We start from the raw sequence: 25,518 nt of genomic DNA on the forward strand, positions 1-25,518 counted from the left end.
TTTAGATAGATAGCTTTATTTCAACAGGGTGGCCTATATTCAGCATAGCTGTTGTCCATAGGGGCCCTACAAAACTAATTTACAATTTAAAAAATGACTATTCTACTACACTAGTCTACTACACTAATTTACAATTTTAGAAACGATAATAGTAATTAAAAATCCTACTAACATAATCAAGCTAGAATTAAAACTACTAATTGGTCTTAAGAAAATACGCAATAAGGAAAATTGGAAAATTTAAATATGAAACTAACGAAAAAATAAAATGAATTTAGTTATAATGAATATTAATATAAATAAGACTATGACAGAAGACCCGAGCTTTTAACCACTTTATTATTGTAGACAAAGTCAGAATTTTCTTTCGACGTGAAGTTTTCATCTAACATATAATGCCCAGATAATGGAATTTTGTGACTCTTTCAATGGTCTTTCCTTTGAGTTGGAGAATGAAATCTGCAGTGTTTTCTAACTTTTGTCTTGTTCCAAAGAGTAGTCCTTTCTTCTTGCTCTGAATTAGTACCAGCTGACTTCCCTCCATCCACAGCTCAAGACGATTTAGGTCGTCTTGTAAAACAACCTTGACAGTACTTACATCGATTCCAGAGAAGTATATGACTGTATCACCGGCATACATGCTGATCAAAGATAATTTTAAACACAATGGCAATTCGTTTATGTGAATAACTAAAGAGCAGAGGCCCGAGTAAAGAACCTTGAGGGACGCCGTATTCAAGGTGTAGGCTAGTTGATAAGTCCTGTTCATACCATACTCTTTGAGAGCGTGTAGTTAAATAATATCTGAACCAATTTATGCTCTGACCTCTGACTCCATAATGTTCTAACTCGTGGAGAAGACATTGATGGTTTACTAAATCAAAAGTCTTTTTGAGAGCAATAAAGATAGCACCAGTAAGATTCTGTTGATCTGTGTTCTCCAAGATATGATCTACGAAGTAAACAGCAGCAGTTACTTTCACATCCCCATAATGGCTTGCGTCTTTGGGGATAACCAATCAAAAAACTGTCCCAAATTGAAAGGTTTCTTAATTGAATTTATACTATACCTGCTTTTATCTGTGCAATACTGATTATCAGTTTATTCCAAGTTATTTTTGCGTGTACAGATCATCAAGAGTTTTGGTCTTACAGAAAATGTATTGACTTACGAAATGTTTTTAAAAATTTACCTTAAACGTCTTCAAGCTTAGCTTTTATCTTTTTCTGTTTTTTACTTCTTCATTTTATCTTTGGATACCTAACAAGGTATTTTCAACATTGTCTGATCAGCCTTCAGCAAAATAAGCGGGCTTTTACCCTCTGGTTACCCCCCAAAGACGCAAAGTATTATGGGGATGTGAAAGTAGACTAATGCTTTTTTCGGAAACCTGACTGGAATGTTGAGTGGACATCATTATCCTTTAGAAATTGCAGCAGTTGAACTTGTACTGCGCGTTCCATGACCTTGGAGATAATAGGTAGGACTGAGATGGGACGATAATTATTGTCATCATCCATATTGCACCAGACTTGTAAATTGGCGTGACTTTGGCCTCCTTCCACTGAGATGGAATTTTCCATGTTAGGAACGTCTGATTTATCATGGATGCAATTGGCTTGGCAATAACAGTAGCTGCATCTTCCAGAAGTCTTGCAGGGATCTCGTCAAGCCCGGTGGCTTTCGTTGTTTTGAGCTTTGAGATCCTGTGAAACAAAGCTAGTGTTTAGTTCTTGCAGAACAATTGATGCGATCGGCTTGGCAATAACGGTAGCTGCATCTTCCAGAAGTCTTGCAAGGATCTCGTCAAGCCCGGTGGCTTTCGTTGTTTTTAGCTTTGAGAGTTCCTGTGGAACAAAGCTAGTGTTTAGTTCTTGTAGAACAAAGTCTTTGTTTACTTTAGGTGTTAAAATATTAATTGGCAATAGACATTCTTTAAATCCTCTACACAAGCCTCTAAAAACAATAGATGTAAAAAAGCTATTGAAACTCGTGAATGTAAGAGTTTTTGCACACTTGGAAGTTTATCTATTCTTTCTTGGTAAAATTTTTCGCCATATATCTTTTGTATTTTCTCTGATATGATCTAGGAACGCTATATCTTGAGCATCAAAGACATATCTAGTGGTTCAATTGAACGTCTGTTGATAAATCGCTTTGGTTATTTGCCAGAGAATTTCGAATGATTATGATTATAATATTAAATTTCAAATTTTAGTGTGTTTTCTGTCAAATGGGACGCATTTTAATAGCCATTTTGATTTGATGTTCTCGCATGGTATTGATAAAGAAAGAAATAAAATGAAGGGAAATGCATTTGATTCTAAATGAAATAATATACTACCATCGATATATTCAAATGTAAAAACAGATTATTATCATCAAATCTAAAGCTGAATAAGCTCAATGAGCATGGCTACAACACGAGGCATGGAAGCGAGTTTCGCTTACCACGACCCAAAACTAACTGGGCAAAACAAACAATGCAGTATCAAGCCATGAAAGAATGGAACAATCTGAGTGACACACTTAAACAGTGTTCTAAGATTAGCCATTTTAAATTGAATTTCTTTTAAACCTGTAAACCTAAATAATTTGCCAACTTTTCATCTTTTACATTTACTAGTAATAATGATGTTGACTTTTTACTTATTATTGTCAAAAATATCTTATTTATCAGGACCTTCTCGAAAATCACATTTATAAGTGAAAAAGCTTCCTGTTAAAATATGAATGTAAATAAATAAAATAAGTATAATTCCCCAAAATTTTCGTATGATAACAATATTTGTAAATTTGCATTGCCATGATTTACTTCAAGCGTAAGATTATAAACCCGTTGATAAACGGAGAAGATATTTTAGATATTTTTTTTGTCCTTGAACTTTAGTCGTGGCTGAACTTGGCCTGGTGCTTCCGATTAAATCTAGCCATTTCATCTCTGGTTTTTTTCCTTTGTATTAGATTTAGCCGGAAAAGTTAGTCACGAAGTTGCCCTCCTATGATACCTTGGCCTTTACTGTTGATGCGAGAAGATTGCCACAAGCTTTTATCTCGCTAAAGACACGGCAAAGTATTACCAATGGGATAACACCATTGTGTTTACAGTGTTTTTTTTAACGATATTTCTTTTACGGATGAAAGGATTGGCCTTCGATTGCCACTAAGACGCCAACGCGTGGCGGACGGAAACGATTCGAATTCGCATGGACGAGAATTTGTTTGAAATGGAAAAAAATATCCAAGAGAACATATTCTCTCTTGAAATATCTGAATACATGTCGACGGATCCTATAAGACATTTAAAATTCGTTAATTTTTGCTTAATAATTTGGGGGGGGGGTATTTATTTATTCATTCATTTATTTTGCATATCTTATTCCTTAAAGTCCCTAATAATACGTGGTCTGAGACAAAATTTATCATATTTTCGAAAATTGCGACAAAAATGGCGGAAAAAATCAGCCATTGTAAACGAGCCTAAACGAGCACGAAAACGAAAAAGGGAGTTTAATACTGCAGATTTTTCTTTGCCTTTGAACAATTGGAATTCTTTAAGATTAGTTAAATGGAAACGCAAAAATATCCATCACGTATAGTAGTAGATAAACAAAAAGAATATTTTTTTTTGGTGAAGAGGTTTGCAAAAGGTTAAGTGAATACAGGAAAACGATGAAAACCTGGTTAATCTGTTTAACCTGATGCTAAATCGGAAACATGCACTCGCTGTACACGTGAACTTTATGTCCAAAAATATCAACAAAATAGAAAAATGGCCACTTTTGAAACTGGATACTGAAACAGACCCTCGATGTTCGTGAGAAGACCTGTCATCCATTTATACATCGGGGGAAATTTACTAGGGCCGTAAAAAAAAGAAAGGAAATGGTGTCTTATCCCAGGTGACATTCGAATTCCTCTGCATCCAGCTAGCAGACCTCAATATTCATCTTTTAAGACATGTATAACTTATGCTCAGGATTTAACGAGTTAAAGTTCATGACGTCATTAATTTGAATTTCGTGATCAAGCCATTGATCCCGGTAAGGCGCTCATGTTCTGGGGGGACAAGGTACATGTAAATGGTAAATGTGACCCTCCCCCCTCTCGTGAGGTCCTAAAAATGCTCACTACTGGATGTCTGTTGGCTATTTCTATACGCAGATACGTCGTATAGAAAATCAGATTCATAAATTCAATTTGAATTTTTGTTTTGGAGATATTCGAGTCCAAAAATCGAGAATTTCACTTCCAGCGGGAGGAGGGTACCTACGTTATTAAGACAGGGGGGTAGGGGTTATCGGTCCTGTAAGATGACAATTGCTTTGCCACAAAGCTTGTCATTAGCAGAGCTGGGTATAAAAGAGATAACGTTGACATGTTTAGCCAGTTGCCTGCAACTTTTACAAGATGAAGGCACTAGCGATTTTGCTGGCTTTAGCTTGCGGGACTCTTGCAGGTAGGTCTCGTGATTTCTTGTTTTGCTTATGCTTTACCGTTTCTTTTTCAAATTAATGAAAATTAATGTTTTGTGAAACTTTTTTGTAAATAATCTTTATATTTTTGAACAAGTTTGTGACAGTAATGTTGTGGACTGCGTCATTCCAAACTTCCATGTTTTTTTATCCACTGAAGACATTTCATTTTTTCAATTTAGCTTTCTCCTTTCAAAATTTATCAGCATTTTTTTTTCTGTACAAATCATGCAATTATATTTTAAGTTCTGATCAGAAAATTCCACTGGATGCTCCAACACCAGAGCCAGGGAAAACCAGTTCTAAACCTTGTTTTTAAAAAAACTTTCGGTCTTCTGCAGAAACTCGAGCAAAACTTGAAAAAAAATTTATCCGCTCTTTCATTTTAACTCAGAATATGCAATATCCTTTTCAGTTTAAAAAAAATATGGATTTCTGTTAAATCATTACTGATAAATTGCCTCGTTTTTTTTAAAATACAGCTCCGAGGCCAATGCTAATGAGACCGACCTGTGAGAGTAAGTAAAAACTCAACCATTAATTATGTTAACCATGTCGTAAATCTCCCATTTGTCCATATACATGTTGTTAACTACCTTTCTTGTGGTCAAGCTTCTTGAAGGATTCAACTCTCTTCGTTGTGTATCAAAAAAATAATAATAACAGGAACTTCAGATTAAAAGCTATTTGTTGATCTGTATATCAAGAAGGAAGGGGCCGGGTTATTTTGCCAAAACCTTGACCTTAAGACATTAAAAAAATAATTAATTGGTCATATAAATATACATAGCGTTAACGTTGATAAGAGGATACTTAACTTTGAGTTGTGAGATTTGAAATGGCAGATCACAGGCTCCTATCCAAGACAGAAAAAACACAGTTTAAGACTTTCGTGTAATTGTATATATATCGCAATGACAAAATCCCTAAAACCGTACCAATCCCGTAGAATGTATACCGTATATGTGGGAGTATCCCCCCTCTCTCCGATACATATGAAGTTCATCAAAAGTAATATAAGCCTAAATGTGACACTTAATAGTTTTGTTGTTTTGCACAATGCCGAAGGGTGAAACAATGCGGAAAGGCGATCAGATAAGACGAAGACAAAAAGGCTAGGAAAATGGAAAAGTGAAACCTTAGATTATAGCTAAAGTACATGTAGTACACGCAAGGAGCCGAATATTTCTTCGGAACTAGATAATGGACGTTTGTTTGTTTGTTGTTGTTGTTGTTTTTTTTTTTGTTTTTGTTTTTGTTTTTTTTGCATAAGAAAAAGACGTCCAATTTTGCATGTACTCCAGAACAATTCCTTTGGGAAATCAATGCAAAGGGAGTTTAGTGGAACAAACGTGTTCCCTTAAGCCAGGCTCGCCATCGCCCAAAGCTGCGTTCTAAAAACGTTTTCCTAGCAGTGCAGCCTAGGCTACTTTTATTTCATTAGATCTCGAGACACGCACATGAAAAATGTCATGTTCGAATAATAAGAAAGTCGAGTAGCAGTCAAGGTTTTTATCTCAAAGATCTCAGTTCAAAATGTTATATACACCGTAAGCCAAGGTTATTCGCACGTCCGTACGAATTTTTTCAGTCCGTAATATGAATCTTTGGGAAAAATATATAGCTCAGTGCAATAAAGATCGTATAAATAATTTTAAAAAAAGTAATAATATGATAAACAATATTATAATAAATGTGATTAATAGTGGTTCTACAGAGTGGCTCTTCTTCCACTAGATTTAGAATTTTAAAGTTGATTCATGTTTGCTGAGGGATCGGAGGAGAAAAACGGAGAACCCGGAAAACCCTCGAAGCACAAGAGAGAACCACTGAACAAACATTATCGAATTCTTCTAAGCCTCTGGTTTAGTTTGTTGGGGCATATACCACTGAAGATATCCTGTTTCATTTGTTATGGAATACTTTAAGTATGGCCTGGAGGGATTGATAAAGGGCTTGAGTGCAACAACAGATTTGGATTCTATTTCGGTATCTGATCTGACATCGGGACCTTTTCGTTAACGATTTTTTGCACGACACATATAGAATAAAAGGTTCTACTTTTCTTTCTTTTAACTACATTTTTCTTGTCCATTTCTCTTCTAGTTCATGTCTTAATTTCGAGTCATCATCATTACAATCATCTTTATTATCATCATTAATATCATTATCATCATCATCTTAACCATCGACAACATCTTCATCATCATTATCATCTCCCATTATCATCGTTTTCTCCTTCTTCTTCTCTCTGCTATTTTGGTATTTTCTTGTCTTTCTCGATCTTTTTCTACATTTAGATTCTCGTTTCTCGACGATAAACATTCCGTAACCTTTGGACATGCCAGAGAAGTGATTGTTCGGAATTTCTTTACGCGTAAATTCGATGCCCCATGAGTTTCATTTCCGCATGCCTCGATATTTTGGCAGCCAGCAAAAAGGTCATCGGAGATCAAATAATAAATTTAGATATCCAACAAGTCTGATCAAGCTCATCAAGCAGGAACACTCTTATGGCAATAATCGTTTTCATAAGGGATAAGCCATTTGTGTGTGCGTGAAGGGGGGTAACAGCCAGCAAAAGGTCATCGGAGATCAAATAAATATAAATGTAGATATCCAACAAGTCTGATCAAGCTCATTACGCAGGACTTCTGGCATTGTGCCTTATTTACACTTCCTTTCCTTCTGTATCACTATTGTTTTCACAAGGAATCTGCCACTGTGTATGTGTGGAGTGGTGGGGGTGGAGGGGTCAAACCATTTCTTCCGCTCGCGCTGTGGCGCTTGTAGCCTGCATAGACATGATATGACATGCGCAGAATGCCGGAGAATTGTCTCTAGCTGCCTTTGTTTAAATTGGTTTAAACGTTGTCGATGAATTAGGATTAACAAGCCCTAACACATATTACACGTAATTCGCTTGAAAAATAGCTTCGCTTCTCCCAAGTGACTTAAAACTTGTCCCCCCTCCTCGAACGTCTAAAACAACCCCACTGAGCAGGGAAGAGAGGGACTGTACGAATTCTAACAAAATATACAGCTCTATAGCATTTTAGAAAGTTTTGAATCTTTTTGATTTCGAAAATGAATTATATCTAATACACTCAACAAAATTACTGGATTCTAATTCGACGAGAGGAGTGCAATTAAATCCCAATTTGTACACTGTAAAGTCTAAATTAAGTTGCTCAGTTTTGTTGAGTGTATCATAAACAAAAAATCGCAAGATCTTCTTGTACGATTCGGAATTTATGGATAAACTCGTCCAATTTTGAAAACTTTCAAAACATCACTCGTTCCTATGAATTCCAAATTGTACTCGAAATCGTGCGATTTCCCATACTAATTCAAATTTTTAAGAAATTAAAAATGAATATAGTCTATGTGTTAAGTTCAATAACATTTGGTAAAATAATTCTTGTTTTTTTTTTCTGATCCAGATTCTGAGAACCGGTTTATTCCAAACAGGAAGTACGTCTACCGATATGTTGGAATGTCCACTACTGGTATCCAAGGAACGACGGACGAAAAAGCTGAGATAAAAATCACTGCGCGCTTCCATGTGAACAGTGTATCTTCGTGCGTCTTCCATCTGGAGGTGTGTAGTAGTAGTAGTCTCTTTAGGAACGTCCAGCCGTCTGCGCCGGACCTTATAGTAGAAGCACTTGGGATTTTAACAAGAAACGAATAAGTGTTCGATAAGCGAAAGATGTCAGGAGAGAGGGAATAGACCTTATTTTGAATTAGTCATATACAGCTGTGCAAGATGTGATCCTATTGGAGGACGCACATGTGTAGAACAATAGAAAACAATGACCTTTCCCCAACCCCGCCCCTAAACCTAACCAATCACAGGGGACGTTGCAAGTTCGTGAAGCCTAACCGGGTGGGTGGGTACATGTGTAGAAGTATACAGGGTTAGCCTTATTTCAGTCTCCAAATATTCACAAATACCAAAGGTAAGGTAAAGAATGCGCAACTTCTACAATAAAAACACTTTGAAATTCCACGGACCTTCAAAAGAATGCAGGAATATTAAAGCAATTCATACAAAATCGAAGCTAACCCTGTATAACAATCTTCCATCGATCTAGATGGTCTTTAGGTTATGATGTGAAGTCATCAGAACGGTCATTAATTAAAAAGAAAAAAAGATTGAGATTTGTTCGTAAATTCTTTTCTCAGGTTGATGATGTGCAGTTATCGGAACGGTCATCACCCGACGCCCAATTCACGATCTCAAAAGGAAAAAAGGAATTTGTGAGGGATCTTGAAGGTAACCCGCTTACGTTTACCTCAGTCAACGGGCAGATCCTAGACATCAAGACATCCAAAGCAGAACCAGTATATGTGACAAACATCAAGAGGGGAATGTTGAGTGCACTTCAACTGGAGTTTAAGGAAGAGGGTGAATCTACAGTTAAAGAGGTTTGTTAATGCTGCAGAGCCGTGTCCAGGGGTGTTGCAGGGTGGAGGGTGGGTGCCCATAGGGAATGGAAATGGAACGACCTAAACAAATAAGAGCCATCTTGAGAAGTGGTATAACATTCTAAGGATTTGCAGAAGCAAAAAAAGAAAAGAAGAGAAAAGAAGAAGAGGAAGAAGAAGGTGACTTTCACCTTTTAATAACATCCAATGACAACAATAACGATCCATCCTAGAATTTGCAAAAGAGAAAAAAACCTCCAACAATGGATGGGCGGTTAATACAATGATAATCCCTCAATGGTACTTTCTCAAAAGTATCGTGGATGCGAGCTTGACATAAAAATACCAAAAAAATCACACTTTTTCTCGATAAAATTGGTGGTATTAATTTTTTTTTTTTTTGCATTTCCACGTTAGCCTCTCATTCAAAACTATTTCGAGAAGTTGCATTTGCAGAAGGAAAAACAAAATAGTTTCATATTCGAATCCATGTTTTCTGATATTACATCATTACTGATCCAATGATGCTACTATTTGATATTATTAGAGAGATATCGCTGGTGACTGCAAGACTCGATACCTTAGGATGATCAAAGATGACAAGGAAGACGTTTACAAAGTGAAGAACCTAACCGAATGTACCAATAGATCCAACATGGACACCACTCTTATGCATCCAGTCTTTTATACAACCGGCTCGGTAAATATATACTGAACATTTATATCTTGAGGATTATTAGCTAGTAAAAGAAGAAAGAATAGGTCGCTGGACTAGAGGGAGAAGGAGAAGGAGAAGGAGGAGAAGGGAAAGATTTATATTATACATGTATAAATAGTTATAAATTAATCATAATTAGCATATATCAACTTGTGTACTTCCTAAGAACGCGCGCGCTCATTGGTTAATTGGAGGTGAATATCGTACGATATTCACCTCTGAATCTCGGAATATTGAGTCGGCAAGAAAATGGCGTCGGCCGGTAATCGTTTTGCTACAATTTCCGATGAGGAAATTGAAAAAATGAAAGTAAATGCCATTCCTATCAATACTAAAAAGGCAGCGAAGTATGGCCTAAAAGTTTTGCTAAAAGGTTTGCTAAACGTTTTGCGTGAATTTGTCACGCAAACTAAAAGTTTCTGTTTGTTTGTTTTTATTGAATTATTGTATATAAAAACAAGTTACTTTGTACACAAGTTGGTATATGCTAAAACAATTATTCGCCTCAGGCTCCGTATGGAAGACTCGAAGACTTGCGTCTCGTTGAATATTCCCCGATATTCACTTCGCCTTCGGCGAATAATTGCTAATTATCTATTGTCACCAACTTTCTTAATCGGCAACTTTAGGGCAAGAGAACACCTCTTGACTGCACCAGCTTGTGCCATTACAAGATTGAGAAAAAACAGATCTACTCAGTGGAATGCAAAGAAACTCACTTACTGATACCTTTGAGTTATCAGTCATCTGGGGTCATGACTACCGTGACGTAAGTATCTCGTGACATGACGTAATTATCACGTGACGTGATATAGAGAAGCATGCAGAAATGAATCTAAGTGACCATTTATGGAAAAATAATATTTGTGTTTTTTTCCCATACAAAACGTTTTGTTAGTATATAGGCTTTGCACCATCAAGTATCTCCCCCCTGGGAAATTGAATTCCTTCTCATGTAAATCAGATTAGACCGTATTCAGTTTGTACCTCCCATCATGACCGCCGTCACGTGATGGTGCCAAGGCCACTTTTGTGAGGCCAAATTCATGTGTTAACAAAGACAATATCGACAAAAGTTAAAAACTGAAAAAAAAACACGACAAAATAACCAACAAGCAACGCTCTCACGTTCTTACGCCATCCGTGCATCCCAATATCAGAATAATGGAATATATTTTTGTGTGTGTTGTGGATTCTCCTTTTCAGGCAGAAGATAGTACTCGAAAAAATGTCATTTTCTGGCGGCTATCGCAGCAATCTTGAAGGTAATTAGACCATATATGCTTATACAAATTCAAGGCCATTGCAGTAATTTTCCACCATTAGAGTCGCCTAGCTAATGGTTAAGATACGACAGACAAGAAAACAGAAACATCGTTTACAAACAAAGTGATGTTTGATGAATTTATCGTCTTAAATAAAATCTTTCATCCCGATTTTTTTGTTTTGTTTTGTTTTGTTTTGTTTTGTTTTGTTTTGTTTTGTTTTGTTTTGTTTTGTTTTGTTTTGTTTTTGTTTTTTGTTTTTTGTTTTTTGTTTTTTGTTTTTTGTTTTTTGTTTTTTGTTTTTTGTTTTTTGTTTTTTGTTTTTTGTTTTTTGTTTTTTGTTTTTTGTTTTTTGTTTTTTGTTTTTTGTTTTTTGTTTTTTGTTTTTTGTTTTTTGTTTTTTGTTTTTTGTTTTTTGGTGCAAGTTTGACAAAAAATTGACTGTAATCCCCCCACGGGGTAAAAATATCGGTTATGCTCGTCAAAACGTTCCGAAAATACCCCTAAAAATACCGCAAGTGTTTTAAAAAGTGTGTTGCTGGATGACTTTTAATACCCAAGAGATACTCTAAAAGATACCAAGTAATGCCGAAATTCTAAACTTCAATTTTAACGCCCTAAAAGATACCATATCGCCGATTTTCACCCCTAAGAGATACAAACGATACTCATTACCACGTCTCAAGTCTCTGGTTCCAAAGACATAACAAATTTTGCTGTAAAATTTCTTTTGCAAGATGCTTCCAGTGAAAGGTCAGATTTAAGATTTGACTTCAACGTAAAAGAAAAAATGCAGGAAAAATTACAAGGAGACACCACTTCCGTCGACAAAATCCTACAAGACTTGGTTGGAAATAAAACACCTAAAGAAACATCATGGATGGCTCCTTTGGCCTACACCGAACTGGTCTTCCAATTCAGACGATTAAATCTCCAAGGAATAAAAAACACATGGACCAAGTTTGCTGACTGTTCTAGGATGGACTTATGTCCCACAAAACAATTATTTTTAAACTACAGGTAAAAACTCTCATTATATAACAACAACAACAACAACAGCAGCAGCAGCAGCAGCAACAACAACAAAAGCTATAGGTATACAAAAAAGCACGAGAAGAAAGTCTTGTGGACTTACTAGCCTGATTTACCTAGGTAAAGACTCCCCCCAGAGCATTCAATCAGCTGAATGAAGCTCATGAATCTCATTACCAGCCTACAATCACAAGCAAACACTAACCGTCCACAGGCAGCCCAAACAAGGTTCCTGTGTACCGTCATGTATATATTATCGACCAGAGAGCATTACATTGATTGGTATCAATCAGCTGAATGAATCTCATGAATTTCATTACCAGCCTACAATGACAGGCAAACACTGCCCGTCATCATAGGAGAACACTATTCTATCATTTTTTTCACAGACAGTTGATCGTCGACGCCTTGATACAGTGTGGCACAGAATCTTGTGCGGAATTCATGATTCAACATATTCGCGAGACTCCCGAGTGGGCTTATGTCTTTGAACGAGGGAGCGAAACGTACAGGAAGCAGTTATTATCAGGGCTTTCGTGGGTCCGAAATCCAACGGAGAAAATCCTTGATAACGTTTGGGTAATAATCATATTACAACTAAGTTTCCTTGCTACCTATTTTTGGATTTTCGTTTTCGTAAGTCATTGCGGTCATTATAGAGTTTTTGCAGAAAAAGACACCTTGTACCTCAATCTGGGAGACAAAACAATAGGTTCCAATTCTCAGGAGATTGGAATTATTTTTTCTCCCCCAAATCGAGCTGCTTTGACATGCAAGGGGTCTATAGACCCATTCAGCTTTGGTTTAATGCTTTCCCATTTCTGACCACGTGTCATTCTCTTTAGAATAAGGTTTTTTGTTTGAGTTGTATCCATTCTCGTGTGCAACCAAGAAACAAAAAAGTGGTACTCTTAGGAATTACCCGTGGTCTGAAATGGAAACTGAATGGGTCTATTTCCACATTCTTAAAATTGGAATGCATGGGGAACGTGCTCCAAGAGATCGATTAAGATATAGGATATAATATTAAGATATTTTTCTAATCCGTCTCTTTCCCTTACCTTTGGTTGTCTATGACCCCATAATGAAGAAAATTCCCTGGTCGTTTTCAAATCAAAACGTTGGCCCATAATGTTACTTTGATCGTCATATAGTTCCACAAAAATTTATTGATCAAAAATAACTCAACACGACATTTAAAAGTTACTCACTCTTTTTTGCAGACCTTGATGAAAGAAAAGAAGGACATTCTACCCGAGAACACCATAACAATTATGGGTTCAATGATGCGTACTCACTGTGAAGTTTACCCAAAGAACTGCAAGGACGATGTAAGTGAACTGAAAAACATACAAGTTTAAATGACTTTAGTTTTATAGGCATTCATCTATTTCAAAAAAGGTTGAATACTGAATACTGCAAACTGAATAATGCATTCCAAGACCAAAGCTCATTGTGGGTCGTAGTGACATTGTCTAAAGTGGGATTAATAATTATTATTTATTCTATTTTTAGTGTATTCCATCTGAAACAATATACTGACTACATGTAGAGAGTTAATTGCTGTATATTTACAATACCCTCCAGTCTTGGAATGCACTATTCAGTATTCAACTTTTTTGAAATAGCTGTATTAGTAAAGATCCAAAATTCGAATATCTTCTTACTCAATCCAACCTTCTTTGTTTGCCTTCCTCCCTTTTCTCCTTTGTTCCTACTTCCTCTTCCTTTCCCCTTCTCTCCCTGTGCTCTCCTTCGTAATTTCTTTCTCTCTTTTCTATACTCTCATCTTCTATCCTTCCTTCTTCCTTCCTGAGTCCCCACCACAAATTTGCCTTTGATTAATTTATTATCATTTCTTATGCAGCTTTCCGGCCTTGACCACTTCCCTAAAGTACTCGAAATATCAAGATCTTTCAGCAGCATGTTGTATATGAACTTAGAACTTTGCAAAGCTACCCCAGAGACTGTTGATGAAATTATTTTCATTTTACGGGCTATCGGTAACTCGCGTTTTGTGGAAACTTCTCCAGTCGACCTCGTCTATTGCGCCCTCAAATCAAACTATAAGAACATCTCTGCCGCTGCTTTGGAAGTACTTGGAGACTTGAAACTGGACTACCAAACAAGGAAGGGACTAAAGACAATTTACAAAGACTACGCGCAAGACCCTGAAATACGAATGATGGCTTATCTTGCCTGGATGAAGGAACCTACCAAAGAGGACATCAAGACTGTAATGAAGACACTCCAGGAAGAAATAAATACACAAGTTGGGTCGCTAGTATGGAGCCACCTTACTAGTATGAACACATCTGTGGAACCAACAAGCGGACATAGGTAAATTTTATAAATACTTGAGTCGTTAACCAAGTTGGCTATTCGTTCATGCAAGTTCACAAGAATAATTCATAAAAGACCCAGTAGGTGTAGGTGTAAGTGTAGGTATTAGCCCCAGGGCGTAGTAGGGAGTAGGCTACCGAAGGGAATTTGACATCGAGGACTGCAACCCTCTGTTCCAAAGGGTATGGAATTTGATAACGAAGAAGGAGGTCTGCTCTCCCGGAACATAAATGGAGTTCAACATTCTTTATTTCTTCAAACTTCATAATCGGAATGTGGCTACAGCTTACCATTAGTAACCACGCATCCAGAATTCAGGTTAACACATCCAAGTATATTATATCCTTTCTTTTATCACTTGGATAAGCACTGTGCATCATATAGATGCATACGACCTACTTTGAGGGGACGATTTAATGTATACATTAATGTCGCGAATTGTTAATTATAGCATTGGAACTATGATTGAAGAAGTCTTGAGAGAAACCCAAACGTCGCTCAGATATTTCAACACGACATCAAAGTCAACTGTGTGGCACAAATCGATCTTCAATGGTAAGTGCGAGAAAACATAAATTATAGCAGTTATTGTAACATCAGTGGCGCAGCCCAGAGTCTCGGGATTAGGGAGGAGGCAGGGAGCAAAGGTGTCTTGTTTCCGCCAGATCCATGTACAGGAAAAATATATCTTACGACTATCATTCCCCGAAAGGAGCTATTTCGTGAGGCTCGCTCCACACTTACTAGCACTACATTTACTGCTTACAACACAAAACATTGAACTCACATGTTAATCTCTGTACGTATGCGGAATGACGATATCCGGAGAACTCAGAAAAACCTCGTGGCAAGGCAGAGAATATTACATTTAACAAACTCAAGTTACATATGCGGTTCAGTCGATCTAGATTTGAACGCGCGACCACAGACTTGATCTACAATGACACCCATGTCACGCTGCATAAGACATGGAGAGAGCAATTTATTTCAAGGAATGCAAATCGTAAAAAAAATTATAGTATGGACCCAATTCACTGTTTTCCCTTTACAGACCACGTGTCATTTTCTTGGGAATAAGAGTCCTTGTTTGAGTCGTATCCGTATTCATGTGTCTTTTAATGTGCAACTGTTAAACAATGAAATGATACTCTTGGGATTGTCATGCGCGTACGTCATTCAAAATGGGATAGCAGTGAATTAGGTCTATTATGGTGAACCGGTATTTTAATTATTAAACTTTAAACTATTAATATCTATTATAGAGAAAAATAACCTTGGAATGTCTGCTGATAGTCATGTACTCTACCATCCCGAAAGCCTTCTTCCTCGCCATACACACTTCAACTTCTCAGTTGACGTCTTGGGAGGTGCCTTCCCTGTCTTGGAAGCAAGCACGCGTACAGAAGGTCTGGAGCTCCTTTGGGACAAACTTTTTGGACCAAGAGGTCACTTTCCTGATACACACATCTCTGATCTCGTCAAAACCCAACCGAAGAAGAGAAGCCTTGATGATTTGAACGAACTGCAATACTTGCATGACATGGTATGGAAAATATTTATACCATTATTCATTACAGGGCTTTGTTCTGAAGAAATATTCATGTTTGAACATTAAAAAAAGTGAATCTCTTTCGCAAACCTAATGAATTTTGATTTTTTTAGGTGAACATGCCAAGGACTAGTACGCCTTCAGGTCTCTTTTCCATTAAACTCTTTGGCAACGAACTGGCACTCTTCACACTCAAAGACCTCAAGTGGCTTCAACACGAAGTACCCATGTTAGACTGGGTAGAAATGTTGATAAATTTAAGAAATGGAGTGGATGATATGTATACCAAGCATTGGTTATTCCTGCAAGACTCATTTACCATTCCAACGTCTATTGGGTTACCGCTGACCTTAAGTCTCAATGGCACTGCTGTAGGAAGTGTTCACGTGAGCGCTAAAGGTGATCTGCACAGCTGGTTCTGGGATTGGAGGCCTAGCATTAAATTTAAAGGGAGTGTCAAACCAAGGTTAGTGAAAATATGAGGCAAATCTACAATTTTATATGGAGCTTACATTCATAATGCTTATTAGTTTGAATTCAGCAATTTCGAATTGGACCTCTTATCTGTGATTTAGAGAGAAATAAAATTCAACCCTCTCACCCCAGCTTCTGCTCCCGCCTTTGAATAATGTGAATGAGTTTTGCCTCTCTTAGGCGTAATGTGTTGAAATATATACCATTCTATTCTATTCTAACAGAATTCATGGATGCATTGGCAGTAATTTCCTTTTCCTAGTATTTATATGGCTCTCAATAAATGTAAAAATACTTTTGCAAAAGCCACCACTTGAAGCCATTACTTTGCTTTTATTTGTGTTTCAGTGCTGCTGTGAGCATGTCTGGGATGATGTCAGTCAACGCCTTTCACAGCAAGGTCGGAATACTGGTCAACGGTACACTGTTCACCTCGGCAAAAATAAGTGCAAATGTGACCTACAAGAAAGAAGAAACGTTTAAATTCCACTACAATGTCGATGAAAAGCCGGAAGAGATATTTAACATGTCGTAAGCCCTTTGCTTTTATTGATTGTGCTTTATTCTCTAGCGCAAACATTTAAACGTTAGTCGTTGGTTGCCTTAAATCCGAAAGCTTATTTTACTATTGGAGCCTACTTATTTAACCACTAAACAATGGGGGCAAGGGGGCTTTCAAATGGGGAACAGACCTTGAGTATTTAGTTGTTTTTGAACGGAGGATACGACAATGTGGATGTAACTCGGTGATCGATTGCCAATGATAGTAAGTCAATCAATAAGGATTTGGCAAAAAGGATTTCCTTGTAAGTGGTTTTTACTTGCCCTACGCTTTAAATATAACTCATTTTTAACTGAGACGCGTTCGCTTCTTCTCAACTAGGTCTATGTTATTCAAACAAGTCAACGACAAAAAAACACCAATTAGTGGAATAAAACAGCGTAGAAAGGTAAAGCAGCTGTTTAAAAAATATCTTAAATAAATTCAGTTGCTTTCAACAACTCATTTGACTTCAAACAAATTTTTCAGGCAAGTGTTTGTATCAGCTCCATTTTTAACGTGAACAAATACGTTGGGATGGATCTATGCAGCAACATATCAGTTCCAATCAGCTGGGACAAGACGATGGCACCTTTCCTCCCCCTAACAGGCCCAGCCAACTTTTCTATCAAACTTCATCGCTCAGACCCTAAACTAACAACTTACAAGCTGGAAGTCAACAAAACGAAATTCAGCAAGTCTCCAAATAAGACTTGCTTGGAGTTGTCAACACCGGGATCCTCTCACAAAAGAATTCTTTTGATGAACCTCACAACGCTAGACCAGCCAGATCGGTTCCAATTGAATATCAGTGTTGGGGATCATGAAGCAAACTGGACAGTATTGAACTTCACACGAAATAGTAACTCCAAGATGCTCATGGCTGAGATGAACATTACTTTGCCCAATATTTCCCTGTACCACACTGCGAAGGTTCACGAACCAAGCAAGATTATTAGCACAAAAACATCATTAATCCGCGGTCCTTATGGTAATCCTGTCACTGTAATGTTCCTTAATGCCAATCTTGACTACTCGTCTAGATCCACAGGAAGTATGATCTTCAATTTGATGCATCGACCTCTCGACTTTACTTGGCAAGTAAAAGTCAGGCATAGCTCTTCAGAGCTCAAAACCAACATCCTTTGTGTCATGAAGTGCAGAAAAAGACCGAGCCCCTTACTCAATCACAGAATGGAATTCAATATCACGCAGATAGACCATGTACGGATGACTTCAGAAAACATTACAGAGAAAGGGCTTCGCGTTGAGATGCGCATGAATGAAACAAGGAGAATGTCTCTCTTTGGCAGCAAGAAAGTGGTCAAGACCATCGGTCACAAGTTTAGCACCTACTTCACTACTTTTACCTTCTACAATCGCACAACACTGAAGCCTTACACAACTTCACTCAATTTGACGTTACACGAGAATCTTGTCACGAAATGGAACGAGATGGCACTCAACATGACATACAAGAACAACTCAATCGCTCTAGAGACATCGATGAAAAACACAACCGAAAAGAAAAGCATTTGCCTGATCGGGAGATACCTTAATGGAACTTCCTGGAACAAAACTGATTTTATATCTTGCATCGCCTTCCTTAATGGCACCGAGGTCAAGAATCTGATCTGGAACTTAAAATCCATGAATACGACTCACAAACTCAACGCAACTTGGCTTAGACGACCTGATGTACACATGTTTGTAAATTACGCATGCAAGAATGAGTCCTTAGCCAAATTAACCGTTTCCTACAGAAAGACCAACTCAATGAAGTTCCTTGGCGTGAATGGTAACATGGGAAACTGGAATATGGACCTTCAGCACTCTTTTCAAGACGAAGTGAAGATGAAGACGAAGTTAAGACGAATTCTTATTGTTCATAAAGCCAAGAACGGAACAGAATCTTATATGTATAACGCGTTTAACTTGACTTTTTTGAACTCCACCACGATGAAGAATATGTTAGTGGGACTGACTCTCTCGACAAGAACCAAAGACATGCTAGAAAAAGAATCAAAACTACCTAGACAGTTTGTGAATAGAACAGCCTCATGGAAAGCTGAAATGAAAAATGACACAGAAATCCTTAATGTTTCATCTTTATTTGACTACCAAGTTATGGACCAAACTGAGATGCCAAACAAACTAATATTGAAGAAACAAATGCACCACACTCTGTTCTGGCATAAAACTAACAGCCTCCTAAATGTGAGCGTAGACTTTCCCAACACAACTCTTGGCTTGAATTGTTCTGGAAATTTCATCAAGGGAATCAATATGAGTGCAAATCTAAACGACAGCCTCCTGTGGAACGCTTATATTACTGAGCGGAAGCTGATTTCCAACGTAACCCTTTGGAATCGTACTCTTATGATGGAAAGCCGTACTTGTAACAGAAGTCAGTCATTGTTCTTAAACATCAGTACCTGGAATATGGTCAACAGGACTGCCTTTAATGGTTCGATCACGTGGTACTTAAACGCAACTACGAAGAAGACAGCTATTAATGTTATGTTAGTCAATGTCAATGCTATGCTTCTCAATACCACGTTTGTAAATACGTCCTTGCAATTTAGTGCCTTCGCCCTTAATGATAGCCACCTTAACATCTCTTTTGTTAGACGCAACATGTCTGATCTTTACAAAGAGAGCAGCTTAGAGTTCCGTCCTGGAGGAAGGGTGTACATGGAATTCAACGCAACGTCTTTAAAGAGAATATGGAGGGAACTAAACTTGGAGACTTTTGACATGCCGAGAAAACTTCTCAACATCACTGTGAATTTTACTTCAAGGGGAGTAAACATGAAGAAAACTGGAAAGCACCTCAAGATACTAATGCAAAAACTTACTCGAGAAATTTCAGCTTGGAAGTTCACGCAACAGAACCTCGGTGACAATTTAAGCAATTTGACGAAAAAACTTCTGAAAGTCACATCTCACTCGTTGCCTGATGTTACCTCTGATTATGACATCTATCTCAAGAAAAATAGATCCGAAATTATGAAGTTCTGGAAACACCTAACTAGGACCATTGTTGCTATTCCCAGACATGAAATCAAGAGCAAGGAAATGGCAAAAGAATTGATTCAAAGCTTGAAGTATATCAGTGAAAGTTTCAACAAGACGAGTGTCATCGGGAACTTGTCCGAAGTTTTGAGCAATATTGTTCTGTACAATTCCTCTGGTAAACCAAGTCATCTCAAAAATCTGACGGATAACATCACATTTTACTTGAGAAACTTGACCAATGACATCACATATTACCTAAGGAATGCATCAAAGGATATGGGTTCGTGGAAAATCCATTCTAAGATGGTCGATAGTCACATCAAAGAAATCCTTCCGAAGGTAAAAGATAAAATGCTGTATATCTTGAATGAAACTGAGATGGTAATAACAGAAATCCATGAACATCTACGTATCTTGCGCGACGATGTTGCTTTCCTCAGTGACCACTTTGTCAATGAAACGTACCCTGAAGTCTACAACAAGAGCAATGCCTTCTACAACAACCTCAAAATGATGGCAAGTCCTACGACCTTTGCTGGGGGAATAATGCATCCTTGTTGGATGAACATCTCTGAAATACTCAACACAAGTATCTTCAACATAACTATCCATCACTTCCATAAATACTTGATTTATGGAACGGCACTTGAGACAATATTACCTTTCCTAAGCCAGCCAGATCATATAACCGAAGTATTCCACGAGTCAGTATTGGATAGGTCACTCGAGAAGATGCTCAATAACTCCCTCAACAAGGCAATGGAGATGTACAATGCTACGCTACGACTTCCATCTTGGCACGTGAACAAAACACACGATAACATTGTTTACGCGAGGGATCTCGTTGTGATGCTCTACAACGACACTGACAATGTCATGACCAGCATCTCAAAAAAAAATCTGACAGAAATAGTCGAACTTTACATCAACCAAACTCGAAACATGACTGTCAAAACCTGGAATTTGACCATGTCTATGATGGAAAGCATTCTTAACGTAAGCATTCCGGTACATGGGAGATTTGATATGCTGAAGAAGAATGTGACGGAACTTTACTGGAATACCAGTGAAAAGTAAGCTAAATGATGTAACTTAAATAGACCTGTTTGCCTCGAGCTAAATGGTTTTCCATTTCAGACCAGGTGTCATTCCCTTGAGTATCATTTCTTTTAACGGTTGCACATGAGAAGACACATGAACATGGACACACCTCTAACAAAGAATTGTGTTCTCGAGAGAATGACGTGCTTTGAAATGAGAAAAGATTACGCTCAGAGTGAAGATGACACAAATTGTACATTGTTATTGCCGAAACGAGAAATAGCTTTCTTTCAATTAAGTTGCTATGCCATTTTTTTCATTTCGTTTTAGGATGCCGTGGGCACGACCACTAATCAGATTGTGGAACACAACTATGTTCAGTCTTGCCAAAAACAACACACCAGAGAGACTAATCGAATCTTGGATGCCTAAAATCGTAAACTTCACCCTTAACAAAGCTTCACATTTCGCCAAATACGTCAACGAATGCCTCACAGACGAGCAAACCCAAACACCACGTATCCAGATGGCATACTCAAAGAAAGTTCTCAAAGTCTCGACAATTCACAAAATGGAATCGAGACCAAATTTCACAAAGTACTTCTTAAAAGTTTCTCGGCATTACCTAAGCTTCAGCACTTGGATCTTCAATATGATCAAGGAGCCAAAGAGAGTAATGGCGAACTCTTCGAACATCACCATGCAATGGGCTAATGTTCTCTTTAATGGTACCTCAAAGGTCTTCGATGAGGCAGAGAGCGTTGTGAACTGCTCCCTGGTTATCAACAAAACCAATAACTTAACGAATCAGTACGTTAAAACCAGCCCTATGATGATGGAAGTGCATACCTGGGTGCGCAATAAGACATTGGAAAAGATGTTCAACAAAACCAACATTCCTTACAGTACCTTACTTCACAGTACCTTACCTTACTTTATGTGGAACACGATAGACAAAATGCGCAAGATGGAGGCGCAGGATCTGGCTATCTTATTCACACCTAAAAGTAAGTCTAAATAAAAAAACTAAATGTCAAGATAAAAACGGACTGATCATAAATCTCGGACGGGTAAGCATACAGGCATGATATTCCAGATATCCAATGAGATGCTGAGCCACTTGCACTAAGGTCAAAGATAGGTCTTTATGAGCTGAACCTAATATTATACATTACTTTCAGTACGGTTCATGTGAAGTGCGGTTCATAGCTTTGACCTGAGGTTAAGAATCAGAGACTTCGATCATACGAACACAAGTGTTTTTCAGGAGACTTTACGAGGGATTCGCCGGTGCTCTCTAGATATTTCATAGGTTTCTTTTTTTTTAGATTATTACCCTAGAGAAATGCAATATGCTTCTATTGTCTCAATGCAATCGCTTCTCTTGCCTTTCAGATGAAACTGCCTTTGTCATCAACCAACGCAACTTTATCACCTTCGACAAGCGCTCGTTCCGAGTTCCTGAAATCCCCAAACCAGGATGCTCATTCTTATTAGCAAGGGACTTCCTCGATGGCGAATTTACCGTCCTCGCGACACAGAACTCGTACATCATCATGACACCAGAATTGAATATAGAAATCTACAAGGATGGGACTATTAAAGCAAATACTGCTGGGCAGCCTCAAATAGTGAAGACGGACTTGCCGGTAGGGTTTGATAGTGTATATGCAGTCAGAGATGGTCCATATATACGAGTCATAAGCGATAGAAGAGGATTCGAGTTTGAGTTGGAGATGGAGCATTTCATTTTTGGCGCCTACATTTCGGGATTCTATCACAACCGTACCCTTGGTAAGTTACAACAAAGTCCAGAGTTCCTGCAATGACTTTTAGCTTAGTTTAATTTGGGATTCATTGTTAACCCATTCACATCATGATCAGTAGTTCCTTCAGTTAATGGGCTGCACTTCTATGAAGCCAACGACAATATGCCCACTTTACTCCTTTCCCTCTATTAACGCTTCGCTTTAAGTATAATTAGTGTATGAACTTAATAAACTGTAAAGCATCAAACAACATATATCAGTCTAGGCTGTTGCTTTTTATGGATACCACTCTTCTAAGCAGGAAGCGGCACTAATCAACTTAGCCACACTTTTAATAGTAAACTTGCACCTAATCTTGGTCTCCATCAGGTCTTCTGGGAACAAACAATGGCGAGATTAGTGATGAGTGGCGTTCTCCTCTTGGCAAAAACAGAACAGTATTAGAATTCGAAAAGTTCTTGAACTCCTGGTTGGTTAGCAAAGACTCCGAATGCTACATAAGAAGACCTGTCCAACGACAGCAATGCCAACCAAAAGAATCCTCGCGTTGTGAAGAGCTCCTTAAATCCAAAATGTCTCCTTTCCAAAAATGTTTCGATGTCATTGACCCGAAACCTTTCTTCGAAGCTTGCATCAAAGACGTCACGTCAAGTTGTGAAACTTCAGAGCCGGAACGAATGTCTCATTGCAATGTGTCAGCGGCATACGTCAGAGCATGCGTAAAGAATGGTGTGGATATCTCTGTGCCAATCCAGTGTGGTAAGTAAAACAAGACCTGACGCAAAGTTCAAAACAAGACTTGATTGATTACGGCTTTACTTGCGAGCTCGAAAATTAAATGGGATACTTATGAAGCTTACGAACTCGACGTAAAGAAATATAGAGCTTGAAATTTTTTTAGTTGTTTGATGAAATTTCCTTTTCCTTGCTACGAGTCTTTTTCAAAACGCAAAGTCAGTATTCGAGTCGAGCGTTGTCTATTATACATGTTGGTGCGTATGAAAAGAACCTCATAAAAGAGACCCCTTACAGGGAAAGGTTGATGGTTTTTAAAAAACGAATGAGCTAATTCCTTCGTTAATGTTTACAACGACAATGTCGGCGATGATAGACCGCGCTACCCATGAAGTTTTTGCAATAAACCACTTTACTTCTCTTATAGCTGATTGCAATGAACAGACCAGATTCATGGTATCAACAAGAGAAGTGGACATAATGGTTATCAGTAGCGAGGGAAGAAACATGAAGCAGGTCACACGTAACATTCCCAAACTCATTTCAAGAATAAACATGAACTTGCTTAACAACAACATTCGCCCGCAATTTGGATTGGTTGGATTCAGCGGAAGACAACCGCTTCATTGGAAAGGACACACCCATACATTGAATGGCAAGTTCCTTGGTTCCAACATAGAGCTCATTCAGGCAAGCAAAACACTAGACTTCGCCTCTTATGATATGAATATCAGCGATGGTTATATGGGAATTTACCATGCCACGAAGTATCCTTTCCGCCCTGGTGCCAAGAAGATCTTCCTTTTGGTGACAGACAGCAGACGCGTGAAAGACAGTGATCTGACAAGTGATTTTGTCAGCAAGGCTATGAAGAGCATCGATGCAAAACTGATCGTCATTGGTGATTACTAGTAAGTATTAATGTTCCTCTTATCATCAGTTGAGATCGCCAATCATTCCTAAAAGAGAAATACATAGTCATTAGTAACAAATTACTACTCTGACGACACGTCGGTCATCTTATAGAGCTAATGTGAGTTTATGTTATACGTTTCTTTATATCACGCCCTCCTATTACAGCCAAAGACGGCACTTGGTTTAACCTTACCCACATATAATATTATCCGCCTATTTTATTGTATTGCCCCCTGACTTTATATTGCTTTATAATTCAAGATGGCCGCTTTATCGTCGAAGTAGGCCATTGACCAATGCTCTCGCAGTAGTTGGCTTGGGCATAATTGAAGACCACTGAGAATTGATTCCTTGACAACTAATAAGATTCTTGTGTAAATATATCAGGCGTTCAATTGTAATTATTATTAGCAGAGACTTTATAGTATCTGGTCGAGACTCGAGATAAGCAACCATTGAAATGAAGCACGCATAAAATCCTTTTTAAAAAAATCTTTAATCGGGAAAAAGTGATGCTTTTCGAAGGCCCTGTCTCTAAAGAAATTTTTAAGCAATTGAGTTCTGACATGTTTTTGTTTTTTATTTTTTTAAATAGCTTCAAATACGGAATGTACGGAGGAGACACTGATCGTTACCGCTACTACAGAAAGGACCCTGAAGGAATCATTCGCAAAAACAGACAACGGCTTCCAGAAGAAGACGAGTATGTTAAAGTTGTCTCCAAAACCGAAGGAGCAGTCTTCATGGTCAAGAGATTCGAGAAAGACAAGACTAACAAATATTTCTCGGAAATGATAAAGAATGTGATGCTAAAATATTCCAAAGGAAAGAGATGTATGCAGTGTCGCTGCGTTCCCGATGAGGTTGGCAAGGGACGAGAAGTCTGTAAGGAAACATCGAATTTTTGGTGCAACTGGAACTGAAAGGTATAGAAATGAGAAAACGAATTGCACTTTACTGCGGTCTTCGATATTCTGCTAACTCTGTAGTCACAAGCTGCACACTGAAATTTGATTTATCGCTTCCGCCAATCAAAAATAATCAGTCGGTATCTTTTGTTTTTGACTCGTGGCTTTGAAAAACCCATTTCACAAGCCGTTGGAAAGTCTGAGTTCGCAGGATATGGAAAACTGTAGTAATTTAGCAAAGCGAAGCTGAACGCCATCTTTCACTGGAAAAATGCTGTCACCCCTTTTCACACTAAGAAAACC

The 25,518-nt window shown here is 38.0% G+C and overlaps 1 protein-coding gene and 1 long non-coding RNA gene across 3 annotated transcripts in view; one reads left to right on the plus strand and one right to left on the minus strand.

Moving 5' to 3' along the window:
* On the minus strand, positions 1 to 5,683 carry LOC116289156 (uncharacterized). Of its 2 annotated transcripts, XR_004196303.2 has the most exons (4): positions 5,415 to 5,683; positions 5,073 to 5,332; positions 1,194 to 1,848; positions 1 to 952 (listed from the first exon to the last, which is right to left on the minus strand). It is a non-coding gene; the product is annotated as an uncharacterized LOC116289156 (long non-coding RNA). The 2 variants fall into 2 exon arrangements; XR_004196304.2 differs by having other exon boundaries at positions 5,073 to 5,677.
* Positions 4,318 to 25,518, plus strand: part of LOC116289154 (uncharacterized) — a 21,973-nt gene continuing 772 nt past the window's right edge. Inside the window, exons 1-22 of the mRNA XM_031696034.2 lie at positions 4,318 to 4,460; positions 4,959 to 4,994; positions 7,920 to 8,077; positions 8,665 to 8,907; positions 9,455 to 9,607; positions 10,255 to 10,394; positions 10,832 to 10,890; positions 11,628 to 11,910; positions 12,312 to 12,501; positions 13,146 to 13,253; positions 13,790 to 14,262; positions 14,717 to 14,820; positions 15,528 to 15,808; positions 15,928 to 16,280; positions 16,637 to 16,819; positions 17,172 to 17,238; positions 17,319 to 20,920; positions 21,219 to 21,895; positions 22,284 to 22,682; positions 23,027 to 23,416; positions 23,820 to 24,303; positions 24,903 to 25,233. Coding sequence (XP_031551894.2) covers positions 4,412 to 4,460; positions 4,959 to 4,994; positions 7,920 to 8,077; positions 8,665 to 8,907; positions 9,455 to 9,607; positions 10,255 to 10,394; positions 10,832 to 10,890; positions 11,628 to 11,910; positions 12,312 to 12,501; positions 13,146 to 13,253; positions 13,790 to 14,262; positions 14,717 to 14,820; positions 15,528 to 15,808; positions 15,928 to 16,280; positions 16,637 to 16,819; positions 17,172 to 17,238; positions 17,319 to 20,920; positions 21,219 to 21,895; positions 22,284 to 22,682; positions 23,027 to 23,416; positions 23,820 to 24,303; positions 24,903 to 25,230 — 8,760 coding nt within the window. The 5' untranslated portion in view covers positions 4,318 to 4,411 and the 3' untranslated portion in view covers positions 25,231 to 25,233. The remainder of the gene's footprint in view (positions 4,461 to 4,958; positions 4,995 to 7,919; positions 8,078 to 8,664; positions 8,908 to 9,454; positions 9,608 to 10,254; positions 10,395 to 10,831; positions 10,891 to 11,627; positions 11,911 to 12,311; positions 12,502 to 13,145; positions 13,254 to 13,789; positions 14,263 to 14,716; positions 14,821 to 15,527; positions 15,809 to 15,927; positions 16,281 to 16,636; positions 16,820 to 17,171; positions 17,239 to 17,318; positions 20,921 to 21,218; positions 21,896 to 22,283; positions 22,683 to 23,026; positions 23,417 to 23,819; positions 24,304 to 24,902; positions 25,234 to 25,518) is intronic.

Source organism: Actinia tenebrosa, unplaced genomic scaffold (genome assembly GCF_029948245.1).
Source record: "Actinia tenebrosa isolate PJP-AT-01 unplaced genomic scaffold, QUT_ActTen_1.0 PGA_scaffold1__47_contigs__length_23844297, whole genome shotgun sequence".
In the NCBI taxonomy this organism is placed as follows: Eukaryota; Metazoa; Cnidaria; class Anthozoa; order Actiniaria; family Actiniidae; genus Actinia; species Actinia tenebrosa.